The 16,283-nt window shown below is 33.5% G+C and overlaps 1 protein-coding gene across 9 annotated transcripts in view; it reads right to left on the minus strand.

The window, feature by feature from the left end:
- Nucleotides 1–16,283, minus strand: part of spri (Src homology 2 domain-containing protein sprint) — a 996,502-nt gene that overhangs the window by 83,129 nt on the left and 897,090 nt on the right. For all 9 annotated transcript variants that reach the window (XM_075299532.1, XM_075299534.1, XM_075299533.1 and 6 more), the window contains one exon: nt 13–1,396. In XM_075299532.1, coding sequence (XP_075155647.1) covers nt 13–1,396 — 1,384 coding nt within the window. The remainder of the gene's footprint in view (nt 1–12; nt 1,397–16,283) is intronic.

A 16,283-nucleotide genomic window follows, 5' to 3' on the forward strand; every position in this document is an offset into this window, starting at 1 on the left:
GATTAAACTTACGTGTCTCTGCTAATAAATCCGGTCGTTTTCCTTGTTGGCCATCTGGAGGTGGCTTGAAGCTTGTTAACAATCCTGTCCGATCACTGGGATCATGTGACCATAAATCTTCGTAGTCACTGATTTTGTCGTGCAAAGTGCTGCGGCAATAGATTTCCGGACTCTCTAAGATGTCAGATTCTTGATAATGTTTCGACTCTTTGCGAGATTTTGATTTACGAGATTTCGCTGCAGCTCCTGTAGCCAGCGCATTTGTTGGTGTACTGCTATGGGACTGCCTTCCTCCCGAAGAAGATTGGGAGGACATGGTGTCTTTGCATTCCCCTTCGGGTGATAAACGTTTGGAGAAAGTTTGAAACGTGGTATTAGAGTTGATGACAGATGTTAAAGCATTGTTAGCAGCTGGTGTGACCACTTCGACAAATTGCGGTGTGGTGGCATTATCTACGGAAAATGTAACTGTGGTTGTCACTGTAAAATTATTGGCAGCACTAAAATCCGGAGGAGGTTGTGGACTATTTGGCGATAATGGTTTTGACCATCGCATCGGAGGAGTTGGAGCTACTTTGCGCAAATCTAAATTCAAGGTATTAGGAGGCTTAGGTCTTTGGGTTCGTATTTCTTGCTCCAAAATATTCTTTGAGGAGTTTTTGAATGAATTCAGTTGGGAATCGGGTACAGCATTTGATTTGAAGGTAGACAAATTGTTGCAGGAAGTCTTAAAGTTGTCAGCTGAATTTTGGCCTAAACCTAAGATACCATTTCGTTGATTGTTTATATCCACGGGAGACATAGTAAGTATAACTGAGTCAACCGACTCCGGACTCATAAGCTGCATGTGTTGACCACCACTGGTCGTAAAGGAACTCATACTAGATGTTGTATCAGACGGTGTGCCAGCTTGACTGAAGATGCTTGTGACATTACTTATGGGGCTAAATAATTTGCCATTCTGTGGTAAGCCCGCAGCACTTGAACTTCCTGCGGAATTACTGAAGATTGTAGTTCCTATTCCACTAGTTTCCGTTATGGAATTAGGCGATTTAGCATCAAGAATGCTATTTTCTTGCTCCACGCTCTTAGGACAAGACATGGGATAACGCCAGAATTCCTGACCTAATAAAGCTAACGATGAAAGCTGCTGACGATTTTTAGCCTCCCGCAGGGCGCATGGTAAAACTAATTGAACGGGTAATTCATCACAACACTGGGCATAGTGAGCTATTAAAGAAGGTATGGAATCAAATTTGAAACGAGAACTCTCCAGGCATAATATACTATCATTCGATTGTATTAGATAATGTTCAATGTATGGACCCGTGTCTGGAGGCAGGCGTACAGATACGGCCATGGTATTCGGTTGACTTGAACCACGGACAATAAAATTCTGAAATAAGAAAAAAAATAATAAAAAATATGAAACTACAAATTGTAAATATATTAATAGAAATAAATAAACTAAACTCAATTTAAAACTACTTTTATTTATAAACTCTCCAAAATCCCACTCAACATATAGTTTACTTAGGAAACTCAAAGTTTTCTTCTGAATTTTTCTCTTTAATAGAAAATAACACAGATTGGAAGCAGTCACTGAAACTCTGGTCATAAATTGAGTTTTGTATGCTCTTGTAATTTCATATTCATTGTGACACTACAACATTCGTGAACTAATGGGAAATTTACCAAAAATTGTTGTTAGCATTTTGCCATTACTATTGTTAAGCACTCTCCCTAAAGGCTTTTTTTCTGTGTAATGTATATTGGTGGAAAATTGTCGAAATTCAAAATGGAATAAAGCGATATTTTTTTCAGATATTTTTCCAAACTTACTCCCTGATCAAGGATAAATACACATTACACAGAAAAAATATCACCAAAATATTTCCAACGAAAAAGTTGATTGAAGTTGAAAATCTTTTCAATCAATAAATTAATTGATACAATTAACTTTTTAATCAAGATAGAAACATTAAGTTAATTAATTGATACAATTAACTTTTTAATCCAACTAGGAAGACTACGTCAGTTAAAAAAGGGATGGATATCTTTTTATTTTTTAGTTTTAAATAAATTCAATTAAAACAATCAATTGTTAAACTAACTAAAAACCCTAAGCCAATTCAGAAAGTAATTTAAAATTTTTTGATGAAAAAATTAATAAGAGTTCTGCATTCAACATCAATTTAATTGTTAATTGAATCAATTAGAAAATCAATTGAAATTTGCAAATGACATCAATTAAATATACAGTTTACTTTTTTTCGGTACATTTTAAGCAAATTCAATGAATAACATATTATGAAAATATAAATTTCTTTCTAAATAATATTCATAATGCTTGGAAAAGTATTTGTGGCTTTAACTTTAACTTCGTTAACAAACTGGCAAACTGAACTGCTTGCTGAGGAGTTTTATTCTTTCCTCTCTGTGAGTTAAGTAAAATGCCTTAAGAAGGAAAAGAAGACACGTATCTGGGGAAAATGTCTCGACCGGAAAGAAGAAATAGCAATAGGTATTAAGACCTCTCCATTGTTTGGGCCAATGTTGCTTGGGGTCGATGAGATTTGATGGTGCGTTAGAGAGTGAAAGTTGCAAACAAAATGTACATTAAATAATTTATGGTTTAAAGAGGAAAGAATGAAATCTTAACGACACATTCAAGTTTTCTATAATAATGAGGGGTAGACATATATATGATGGGAATTCAACGAAATTTTAGATCAACCATTGCACCACAGAGCCACCGTGGTGCAATGGTTAGCATGCCCGCCTTGCATACACAAGGTCGTGGGTTCGATTCCTAATTCGACCGAACACCAAAAAGTTTTTCAGCGGTGGATTATCCCACCTTAGTAATGCTGGTGACATTTCTGAGGGTTTCAAAGCTTCTCTAAGTGGTTTCACTGCAATGTGGAACGCCGTTCGAACTCGGCTATAAAAAGGAGGTCCCTTGTCAATAAGCTTAACATGGAATCGGGCAGCACTCAGTGATAAGAGAGAAGTTCGCCAATGTGGTATCACAATGGACTGAATAGTCTAAGTGAGCCTGATACATCGGGCTGCCACCTAACCTAGATCAACGAAGGTAAAAATGTTGTCCAAAGTGATTGGGAAAACAGTTGTTTTGGCTTTTCACATCCTCACCAGTTCACTCTATTGGACGATCTACACATTTGAATTATTAGACTATATTGGTAAAGCGCTCTTCTAAAAACTCCAACATGTCCAAAAAGAAATTCAGTAAAAATGTCATTTAACGTACTGTACACCCTCAAAAAAAAAAAAACGATTCTCTAACATATGTTCCAAATATATTTTGCAGGAAGCACATATATTATTGGATACTGCCGAAACATTAATATGTTTATTTTATGTAAACATATTATATGTTTGGAAGCATTTTAAGCCCAAAAATATTATATGCTTGGAAGAATTTTCCCCAAAAAAGATTGTGCTCATTCCCTCACATAATTTTCACTTCCACGAGGTTTTTTAGTTCTTAACACCTTTTTTTGTAATACAAACAATGTAGAATAAGTTATTCGATTTTATAAATTTTTTAAATATTACCTTTCGCCTGGACGGAGAATCTAACCGAGGACCATACAGTTAAGTTATATTTATATAGCATAGTTTGCAGCGCCCACGAGCCCGTGCAAACATAACATTATTTAACAAAAACATACATTTGTAGGCCACGGGGAGCAGTGGTTACCTTGTCTGCTTTGCATGCAAAGGGTCGTGGGTTCAATCCCTGCTCCGACCACAAACCAATTTTTTTTTTAATTTACACATTTATGTTTATACTAAAAAATTTTTATAATGAAACTTCGAAATGTGGGTTATTAAAGTTTTAGCTGATGGCCTTAGCAGCCAATGCTACTTTTCCCTTTTCTTTTTATCATACATTTACTGTATGATTAAAATAAACAATAAATAAATAAATAAGATTTATAGACAGAAACAGTGCTTGATATAAACGAAATGGATAAAATATTGTTTTGTTGCTAAAATAACAATTTTGTAACAAAAAACTGTTTTTGGTAGACAAATTTTAAATTTTGGGAGTCGAGTATAAACATAAATAATTTTACAATATAAACATAAATTTATTTAGGCGTGAACTATTTTTTACTAGCATTTAACACAATTTTAAATGCATTTAAAACTTATCGTGTTTTGTACATAATTTCATTTTTACCTTTAAGGCCGGTATTAAGTTGGCATTATCGCTCTAAAATGACCCTGTTTTGCCTTTTACCTTTCTTTAATGATTCAACTTATTCAATTGTTTTAGTTGCAAAACTCGAACTTAATGTCCGCTTTTATATTTGAAGGTGTCCGTAAACTCCACTTGGACTACTTATTAATAAAGAGGAAGGAAACTTTGTTTTTATACATTTTAATGTCCAGCAAAAAAATTTGGAAGCTCTTCCAAAGGCGAAACTTTAAAAGCACTTCCAGAAGATGCACTCCCAATGATGTTCTTTATTTTAACTACCCAGGAAGTTCTTTTAATTCAATTTTTTAAAACTTGGGTTTTTCATACTTTTAATGGGTAATTCTAACTTTTTTGTTTCAAATACATTAAAAACAGAGTAAGAATTCATAAAATGGTACAAATCATTTAAATTTTGTCGAAAAAATGAAAAATCAGAAAAAATTGTGAATTTTTGAAAATATTTGAGGTCAAATGTTTCCGAATTTATTTATAATTTAAATTTATTTACATTCACACATATTATTTTTATGAAACATTCATGCCCCAAACAAAATGTATTGTAACATATTAACATATGTGTCCCAAACATTTAGTGTTAGTTTAGGAACATAATAGTGCAAACATGTACACTTAAATATATTGTGTTTAAAAATTATGCCCGAAACACATTTTGTTTTTATCGGAACATAAACATAAAAAAAAACTAGCTAATGAACAGAAAAATTCCCAAATTTAATACTCATTAACATTGTTATTTTTAATCATTATCATTGTTAACCATATTTTTAATTTTTGTTAGTATTTGTTCTGTTTATTTGGGCTAAGCCAAATTTGTTTTAGGTTGGGGTGCAACGAATTCGATACAGTTCACAGCTCTGGTTTTGACTTAAACATTTAATTTTTTGGGGTGCCTCGTTTATTTATACAAAATATGTCTCTCAAGTGGAGAGAAAGAACGCTATTAGTCCTTTTTAAGTGAATATTTAAACCTCACAATTTGCATCCGATTTTTAAGGAGCCCCCTTGATGCAATGGTTAGCATGCCCGACTTGCATCCATGGGGTTGTGGGTTCAAACCCAGAATGGACGGAACACCAAAAAGTCTTTCAGCGGTGAATTATCCCCTCTCAGTAATGTCGGTAACATTTCTGAGTGTTTCTCTAAGTGGTCGGGCCGCCACGCCCTTTCGTTTAGCCGGTAGATAATGGGCAATTGTGGCTAAAAAATCAATTGTTTTGTAATGATAGACGTATTACTTTTTATTTTTACAGTAAATATTTACTTGGATGTGCACGTTAGTGAAATTTAACTCACGCTCAAGCACATTCACGAAGAAATATTTGTACTCACGCACGCCATGTGCATACACCCAGAAAAAAGGGGTTCTAATGCCAACTGAACTTTATTTTAGTTCATGAAGGTTAGTTGATTTTAGTTAAATTTTGCACAATATGAATAAATGTTCCTTAGTTGAATAATTTTTTGCTAACTTTAATAACGTGAACTAAAAATAAGAAAAAAAGTTGTATACAAATATAGTGCACAATTTTACTAAAAAATAAAATAGTTCATATTTTCCTAAAATGGCAGGAGTTTGCTTAAATTGAGTTCATAAATCTCTGAAATGAGTAAATTTTACTTAAATTGTACCTGTCATAAACTTCGTATAGCGCTAAAAACATTTTAACAATTTTTAAATCCAATTTTTTCTTTCAACATATAAAATTTTCTTAAACAAGAGAAAAAAATTAATCATTTTTAATAAATGTTCTTCAATTTGACAAAAAGTATTAGCTTATTTGTAACATGTTGCAATTAGAAAACTATTTTAGTTAAAATTTTCTAAAATCAACCCACATTTTCTTCCACGGTGGGTTCACTTTTGTTGGGTATAGGAATTCACGCCCACGCAAATTCGCGCACGCTCACGCACGAACAGCGTTTATGCCTCACGCTCACACACGATTCACGTCAATTTTCGAATATTTTCGGATCATGTCAATTTTTCTTCTCGTGGCTCTCGAAAATATTCTTTATTCGCGAAAATGTTCGTGTCACAACAATTAGCATTCACGATAATTCTTGTGATTCACGAAAAATCTCATGACTCGCTGCTATTACTTATGAGTAATTAACATTCATAACTCACGACGGAATCATTAGCACAATTAAAATTTGTTGCACAATCGAACAATGGACGCTATAGAAATATTAAGCGTGATAAAATCCATGGAATATGAAATTAATATTTCAAGGCCAGTTGATTCTAAATAAATATATGTAATATATTAATAAAACATGTATTTTATTGAAGCAAAAATTGCTTATATAAATACATAAAATTGTATTTAAAAACAAGTATATACGGCCGTAAGTTCGGCCAGGCCGAAGCTTATGTACCCTCCATCATGGATTGCGTAGAAACTTTTTCTAAACACTGCCATCTACAATCGAATTAGTTAAGTTGCGGTAACGCTTGCCGGTGGCAAGGTATCTTAAAACCTCCTAACACCATCTTCTAAATTGTATGTAAGTCCATACGTGGTATATATTAAATCAAAAAAGATCGATCCAATACGTATATAATTCAGTTTGACAAAGTAGACATAAAATTTTGACAAAATTTTCTACAGAAATAAAATTTTAACAAAATTTTCTATAGAAATAAAATTTTCTATGGAAATAAAAATTTTGACAAAATTTTCTATAGAAAAAAAATTTTGATAAAAATTTCTACAGAAATAAAACTTTAACAAAATTTTCTATAGAAATAGACTTTTGACAAAATATTCTATAGAAATAAAATCTTGGTAGATTATTTTTGGCTCGAGTGGCAACCATGATTACGAACCGAATAAAATTTGAACAAAATTTTCTATAGAAATAAAATTTTGACAATGATGAAAATTTTATTGTGAACCGAATAAAATTTTAACAAAATTTTCTCTAGAAATAAAATTTTGACAAAATTTTCTATAGAAATAAAATTTTGACAAAATTTTCTATATAAATAAAATTTTGGTAGATTAATTTTGGCTCTAGTGGCAACCATGGTTATGAACCGTATGGACCAATTTTTGAGTGATTGGACCAATTGTTGTATGGTTGTTAGCGACCATATACTAACACCACGTTCCTAATTTGAACCGGATCGGATGAATTTTGCTTCTCCAAGAGGCTCCGGAGGTCAAATCTGGAGAACGTTTTATATGGGGGCTATATATAATTATGGACCGATATGGACCAATTCTGGCACGGTTGTTAAAGATCATATATTAACACCATGTTCAAAATTACAACCGGATTGGATGAAATTTGCTTCTCTTGGAGACTTCGCAAGCCAAATCTGGGGATCGGCTTATATGGGGGCTATATATAATTATGAACCAATGTGGACCAATTTTTGCATGGTTATTAGAGACCATATAACTATACCAAGTACCAAATTTCAGCCGGATCGGATGCAATTTGCTTCTCTTTGGGGCTTCGCAAGCCAAATCTGGAGATCGGTTTATATGGGGTCCATATATAATTATAGACCGATGTGGACCAATTTTTGCATGGTTATTAGAGACCATATACCAACATCATGTACCAAATTTCAGCCGGATCGGATGAAATTTGCTTCCCTTTGAGGCTCCGCAACCCAAATCTGGGGATCGGTTTATATGGGGGCTTTATATAATTATGGACCGATGTGCACCAATTTTTGCACGATTGTTAGAGACCATCTACCAACACCATGTACCAAATTTCAGCCGGGTCGGATGAAATATGCTTCTCTTAGAGGCTCCACAAGCCAAATCTGGGGATCGGTTTATATGGGGGCTATATATAATTATGGACCGATGTGGACCAATTTTTGCATGATTGTTAGAGACCATCTACCAACACCATGTACCAAATTTCAGCCGGATCGGATGAAATATGCTTCTCTTAGAGGCTCCACAAGCCAAATCTGGGGATCGGTTTATATGGGGGCTATATATAATTATTGACCGATGTAGACCAATTTTTGCATAGTTGTTAGAGACCATATACTAACACAATGTACCAAATTTCAGCCGGATCGGATGAAATTTGCTTCTCTTAGAGGCTCCGAAAGCCAAATCGGGGGAACGGTTTATATGGGGGCTATATATAATTATGAACCGATGTGGACCAATTTTTGCATGGTTGTTAGAGACCATATACCAACACTATATACCAAATTTCAGCCGGATCGGATGAAATATGCTTCTGTTAGAGGCTCCACAAGCCAAATCTGAGGGTCCCTTTATATGGGGGCTATACGTAAAAATGGACCGATATGGCCCATTTTCAATACCATCCGACCTACATCGATAACAACTACTTGTGCCAAGTTTCAAGTCGATAGCTTGTTTCGTTCGGAAGTTAGCGTGATTTCAACAGACGGACGGACGGACGGACGGACGGACGGACGGACGGACGGACGGACGGACGGACATGCTTAGATCGACTCAGAATTTCACCACGACCCAGAATATATATACTTTATGGGGTCTTAGAGCAATATTTCGATGTGTTACAAACGGAATGACAAAGTTAATATACCCCCATCCTATGATGGAGGGTATAACGAGGTAAGCAGTTCTAATTTTGAAGTAAAAGGTTTACCACAAATATGTAAGATTTGTCCAAATGAATGAAGAAAGTTCAATAAAATCATTCCATATATGAATTCAATTCAGTTAAAATTGTTCATTCTGTAGTATAGTGGTACATAAATATAGGAAAATGTTAACTAATATATGGAATGCATTCTATCTAATTTCTACGAAAATCATATCGCTCAAACAAATAAAAATGTTTTTGGCGATATACGAAGTTCAACTTTCTTCAAAACTAGTGTATTTTAACTTAAAGAAGGGTTACTTTTTTCTGGGTGTATTAAAATATGGTTCATATGTTAGGTTAGGTTAAAGTGGCAACCCGATTAAATTTCAGGCTCACTTAGACTATTCAGTCCATTGTGATACCACATTTAACTAAAAGTACCTATTACATATGGGCACTTCTAGTCTTAACCATTGAACCTTCTCTATTATTTACTTTTGTTGAACCAACCAGATTGCTCCAAAAACATTAACAAACTGCTTAAATTAACGTTTTCCAGGTCCGCAAGTAATCTAAAGTTATACGATCCTAAGATTCGCTTACGCCTTACACAAAAAGCAGGACACTCACACAAGAAGTGTTTAATTGATTCTTTTCCTCCACATCATGACAGCTTATACAATAGTCATTATACTTCGCACCTATAGTTTTTGCAAATTCGCCTATCAGGCAGCGACCCGTTATGGCAGATATCTGACGCCTTGAGAATACTAGCATATCTAGTGTGCGGTTTAAGTTTAAATGGGGCCATATTTGCTTGGTGTCGTTACAACCCTTGCAATTCTCCCATCGAATATTGGCCATCATAACAGCCTTCTCACGTAGTAAGAGCTTGGTTCATATACAATCAAGCTTGACAAAATACTTTTCTTTCCAACAGTAAAGAAAACCTATTTGGGTAACACTCATGTACAACTACCTACACTTATGGCCAGGAAAAAACTTTGAAAATCCATAGTCTAATGACCCATACTAGATGTTCCAGTTTTTGTGTTGCAAATGAGCATTGGTATATCGCTACTATTATTGAGCTTTGTTGCTATTGTTTGACTTTCTGAATAGAAACTGAAAACAAAGGATTTCTCTTCCTGTATTTCAGGGAAATGCCTTCCAAGAATCAATTTGAAAAATATGCTTTATATGTTATATGGATGACTGACTTTCTGGATTTGGCTTAAAAGGCAGATTGGTGGCTGTCGTTTCTGCTTTGTAAATAGCGTTTGGCACTTTGACAACTAAAGTTCATAAGAAGCATGTCTCTATATTATGACTGCCGAGGGTGCTCTTATTGCCAGGCCCATTGTGTCCTAGACAGCGTTGCCAGAATTGTTTCACCAAAAACCGCTAGATTTGCCCAAAAAACTAGCTAAAAAAGCTAAAAAATAGCTAGAAAAAAGCTAAATTTTTTTAACTAACTTAAAGGTTTTATTTCACTTACAATGCATATTATTTTCATTTTAATTCCACTTCTGTGAGACTGTAACAATATCTAAGGCATATTAGCTCTGTTTGCGTATTTGATACATTTTGATTACTATCACAAATTTTTTACTGGAAGTCCTTCGTTTTGTGGGAGCTACCTTCCCAACACCTCTATTTTATTTACTTGTTATTTTAAAATATTAAATGATCTAAGCATGCTTTTTTTTTAAATAAAATTTTAGTTTGGATTTTGAAATTGTGAAAAATTCGAAATACATTACTTTTATTTAAATTGTAGAAAATACCTGTAGTTTACATTTCCCAGTAAAAACATTTTCATTTTCTTCATGAGCTATCAAAGTGCTTTAAAAACGTGCTAACGCCAACTTAAATTTCCAAATTCAGACTCGACTTCAAGTAGAAATTATTGTATATATACGTTTTTAAAATAAAGTGTTGAAAAACATCTTCTATTTTTGAATGCTATTTTGGTTTGTGGTTAAGATGCAAAAACTCCTCACATTTAAAGACTATTTCATTAATTCTTCCTTCTTTCATGAAAACATACCCATTTTTAAGTTGAATCACTTAATTATAAGGACAAAACGACTTTATCGTCTTTTGGACAAGGAAAACAGTTTATATAAAAGAAATTCACAAATGCTATTATAACCAAAATTCGCGTTCGTATTTTAAGGAGACGACAATATTTTTTTAGTGCACAAAGCTATTCACATCTACTATTTTAATTTAGTAATATCGTAATAACTTTAGAATATTATAATAACATAAAAATGATAAACGAGTCAAATGATAATATTCCCAATAATTTACTGACAGTTTATCTAACAAATTTGTATGGTAATAGTAGATTTAAAGTTTACGATAACTTTTATGTATATAATGAAAAAACTTTACAACAAGGTGTATTTGGTACAAAAATGCCCGCATAATGGCTGGACTCATTATTAATGTTTCAACTGAGCTTTGAAATACGTGGAAACCCTTATACTTGCAGCAAGGCTTAGATAAAAACGCCGATTTATCCATATTTCAATAGAAACATGTCGAAAATAAAAAAAGCCAAAAATAGCTAAAAGGCTCATGAAAAAAAGCCAGAAAAAAAGCTAAAAGCTAAATGCAATTTTTTCCCGCTAAACGTCTTCAAAAAAAGCCAAATCTAGCGGGAAAATTTCGTCGAATTTCTTTCTCGGAAAGGAAAATTTGCCACTTGTTTGGAAATTTCAGCAGGACAGCGACCCGAAGCACTCATCAAAGTTAGTGAGTGAATAGTTTCGGGATCATAATTCGAACGTTGTTGAGTGGTCCACCGACCTCAATACCATTGAAAACCTTTGGGGCGAACTCAAGAGTCAACTCTCTAAGCTTCCCTGGAGCTAAGAAAACAATTGTGGGAAAATATTCAAAAAGTATGGTATAATATACAGGTAGAGATATAGAGATATGCCGTAACTTAATTTCATCCATGGCTAAGAGAATAGAAGTTATCCTTGAAAATCCCGGTGAATATATAAGATATTGAAGACCTGGTTTGATCTTATTGCAAACACTAACATTCATGTACAAATTCTTATATTATTTTCATGTTTCATATACACCTATTTTACTGTCCATATAAAATTCGACGAATTTCTTGAATTTGCTTTATTTAAAGTCATTAACTAGTTCTATCTAAATTCTAAACTAATTTTCAAATACACGAAATATGTTTACTTTATAAACTAATCCGAAATATTCAATAAAAAGCATAAAATATAAAAACCATGGCCTCGATAAAAAATACTTACACAAATTTTTTTGCCCACATGTGTATATATCACGTAGAAAATTTTAATCCTCTAAGAGACTACGGAGGTCCAATATGGGGATCGATTTATATCGGGCCTATAAATAATTATGGACCGATATGAACCAATTTTTGCATGGTGTTTAGAAGGCACATACTAACGTGTATCAAATCAATCGGATCGGATGAAATTTGCTCTTCCGAGGGGATCCGGAAGTCAATTTTGAGTGTCGGTTTATATGGTGGCTATACCTTAAAGTGGTCCGATACCATTTGCAATAGCATCCGACTTACATTAATAACACCTACATGTACAAAGTTTCAAGTCGATGGCTTGTTTCGTTCGGAAGTTTTAATTTAACCACGACCAAGCATATATATTTTTAATGGGGTCTGAGACCAATATTTCGATGTGTTTCAAGCGAAATATAAATGTAGTATACTCCCATCCTCTGGTGGAGGCTATAAAACATGTATAGGCCAATTCTAAATTTTCCCTGGGGAATGCGTTTCCTTGGAATTCATTTCCCACGGGAATAAAATCCGAAGTCAAGTGTTTTGTTTCAGATGTTTTATTTTGTTTATAACAGGTAGGAGTACGATAATTTAAATGTAAATCTTTTTTATTTTCTAAATATGCAAGAATTTTTAAAATATGTACAGATCTGTGACCATGAGATGATGATTCGGTACTTGGATGCATCCCATCCTGGTGCATGACACGACTTTTTGATTTTTTGTCTTTTATTTGAGGTTTTTGACTTGAAATTACAGGGAAATGATGCATTTTGGTAGCAACTCCTTTGAATTCTTTGGGGAATATAGCCCAATTCTGAATAACAACTCCCTGGGATTTGTTTTTCTATTCCCTGTTCCCCTATTCTAAACAAAATCTGCAGGGAAATTTTTCTCTTTTCTCTTCGAAAATGGGAAAATTTTCCCTTGGGGAAAAATTGGTATTACAAATGACAATTAAAAAGGAAAAACGATGACCTTTGTTAGGTATAATTACCTCAAAAAATCAAGGGAGTTGTAACCATTATGCATCATTTTTCTGTAATTTCAGGTCAAAAATCACAAATTTAAAACTAAACAAGTATATACGGCCGTAAGTTCGGCCATACCGAATCTTATCTACCCTCCACCATGGATTGCGTAGAAACTTCTATGAAAGACTGTCATCCACCACAAATTACTTGGGTTGTGGTAATACTTACCAATGGCAAGGTATCTTAAAACTTCTTAACATCGTCTTCAAAATTGTGTGTTAGTTCATACATCGTGTATATTAGACAAAAAAGTATATATAGGTAAGTCTACAAATAATTACGAACCGATATAGGCTTTTGCGCGGTATGGGGGCTATATACAATTTTAAACCGATATTAACCTAGTTAGGCATGGTTGTTAACGACCATATACTAGGCTAGGTTAGGTTCGGAAGTTAGCGTGATTTCAACAGACGGACGGACGGACATGCTTAGATCGACTCAGAATTTCACCATGACCCAGAATATATATACTTTATGATCTTAGAACAAAATTTCGATGTGTTACAAACGGAATGACAAAGTTAATATACCCCCAAGGTGGAGGGTATAAAAATAAAAGAGTAGTGGCACGCACCGGGATGGGATGCATCCAACTAGAGGTGTGCGCGTGACACGAAATTCTCGTGACACGCGTGATTCACGCGTGAATCACGTGAGTCGTGAAAAAAATCCAAAGCAAGTCTCGTGAATGGGACTAAACTAAATATGTCGTGCGTGAGAAATAAAATCGGTTCATGAATGTGCGTGAATAAAATTTCTGCAGAATCACGCTCACGAAAAAAAATCAAGATTTAATTCATACTCGTATTTTAACTGAAATTAATTTATCTCTCGAACTATATTCTATTTTTGAAGTTTGTTACCGTTGCAGATTTCCGTTTGGAAAATGTCGTGAGGTTCGTGAATTTATCGTGAATCACGAGAATTGTCGTGAATCGTACGTGAACGTGAGTCTTTAAAAATAGTTCGTGCGTGAGTACTGGTTTTCATTTCGTGAATGTGCGTGAGTTGGATTGGCTACAACACGTATCGTGCGCAGGGATCCGGAGCGGTCCATTTTTTTCGCTCCGCTCCGGAGAAAAGAAAAACGCTCCGTCTAAGATTTTTTCAGAAATATTAAATCAATTTTGGGATACACATTTTTATGTCGAATCACTTAGCCATAAGGACAAACAGACTTCATTGAAAAGTTTAGAGACTTTTAGACAAGGAAAAAACTTTATTTCAGAGAAATACGTCTTCTATTCTAAGCAAAATTAGTATTCGTATTTTAAGTATGTGAAATATTTGGCCTCCCGACAATATTCTTTGCGGTGCACCATCTACTATTTAATATGTGATAGAACCCAAATTTATGAAAATGGACCAAAATGGACCAAATTCTGTTTGGTCCGACCATCGGACCAAATTTAAAAATTAGAATACTTTTGGACCAATTTTGGTCCGATCGGACCAAAACGGCAACGCTGATTGGAATTGAAAGTCTATACACAGAGTAGAAGTAACTACTCTCCGAAAGAGGTTGTGTTATATTTGTAATGTGTGTGTGTATGTTTATGTTTGCAACAACCTCCATCGAAATCAGTTCGTGGTATACCTACGAATATTCTTACTCAGATCTAGTGTTACCTAATTTCGCGTTTTTACCCTTTATTGTAAAAATACATTTTCGAACAGCGTTTTTAAGAAATGTTCGTTCTCAAAAAAAGTAGATAACATGCAATAATACAAATCAAGTCATTAGTTTTCAATGTGAGAAAAAGTTAGAATAAATGTATATGCGCACATTAGTCAACCAAAATTGAAACTATCCATAATTTTAATTAAATTTTCGAGAACTAATATCAGAAATAAGAGAATGCTAGGATATAGTACAATAGTAAAGCAAATATGAATGTCCTTACACTGAAAAAAACATGCCCGGTTCCAAAGATTTTGTCTTTCACTCAAAAGAAAGTGAACTTACTATTTCACTAAAGCCAATTGAACTATATTTTAGTTCATGAAATTATTATATTTGGAGAAAGTTTCATTTACTCTAATAATTTTTACGTACGTTAGTTAAATGAACTAAAAGACGGGAAAAAATTATACACAAATTAAGCATAGAGATTTACTAAATTCGTATTTCTCATAAAATAGTTCATTATTTCTTTAAATTTGTAAATTTTACTACAAAAGCGTTCATCATGAACTTCGTATGTCACTAAAGACATTCTTGCAATTTTGAACTCCAATTTTTTTCTTCAAACTAAAAAATTTTCTTTAAAAAGTGAAAAAATTATTTATGTCTAATAAATTTTCTTGAATTTGTCGAAAAATATTTACTTATTTTTGTGATATTGGCGTGATGCCAGCGCTTGTATTACTGTTTAGTTAAAAATTTCTAAAACTATTCAAAATTTTCTAAAATTAATCAAAACATTTCTTTTTGGTGGGTTCACTGTTTTTTCAGTGTTACTTTAACAGTTTGGGTATTAATTCCGAGCCAAAGAAGCGGAGAATACAAGTAAGGATACTTTAAAGACGCAGTTCTCTTTTAAATTTGGGGGTTATGTACTTGCTTCTAGGAAGCAAATGTTAATTTATCATTTTTTTTAATTTTTTCACTGAAAAAACAGTGAACCCACCAGGAAGAAAACTTTCGGTTAATTGTAGAAAATTTTGAATATTTGTAGAAAATTTTAACTAAACAGTATTACAAACGTTGGCATCACGCCGATGTCATAAAAATAAGTAAATATTTTTCGACAAATACAAGAAAATTTGTTAGACATAACTAAGTTTTTTTCACTTGTTAAAGAAAATTTTGTAGTTTGAAGAAAAAACTTGGAGTTCAAAATTGCAAGAATGTCTTTAGTGACATACGAAGTTCACGATGGACGCATTTTTGGTAAAATTTACAAATTTAAAGAAATTCTGAACTATTTTGTGGAAGACACGAATTTAGTTAATCTTTATGCTTCATTTGAGTATATGGTTTTCCTCGGGTTTAGTTAATTTAACTAACGTACACAAAAAAGTATTAGAGTAAAGAAAACTTTCTCCAAACATAATATTTCTATGAACTAAAATAAAGTTAAATTGGCTTTAGTGAAATGGAGTGTTCACTTTTTTTTTTGAGTGTTTC

The sequence above is a fragment of the Haematobia irritans genome, chromosome 3, assembly GCF_050003625.1.
Source record: "Haematobia irritans isolate KBUSLIRL chromosome 3, ASM5000362v1, whole genome shotgun sequence".
Classification (NCBI taxonomy): Eukaryota; Metazoa; Arthropoda; class Insecta; order Diptera; family Muscidae; genus Haematobia; species Haematobia irritans.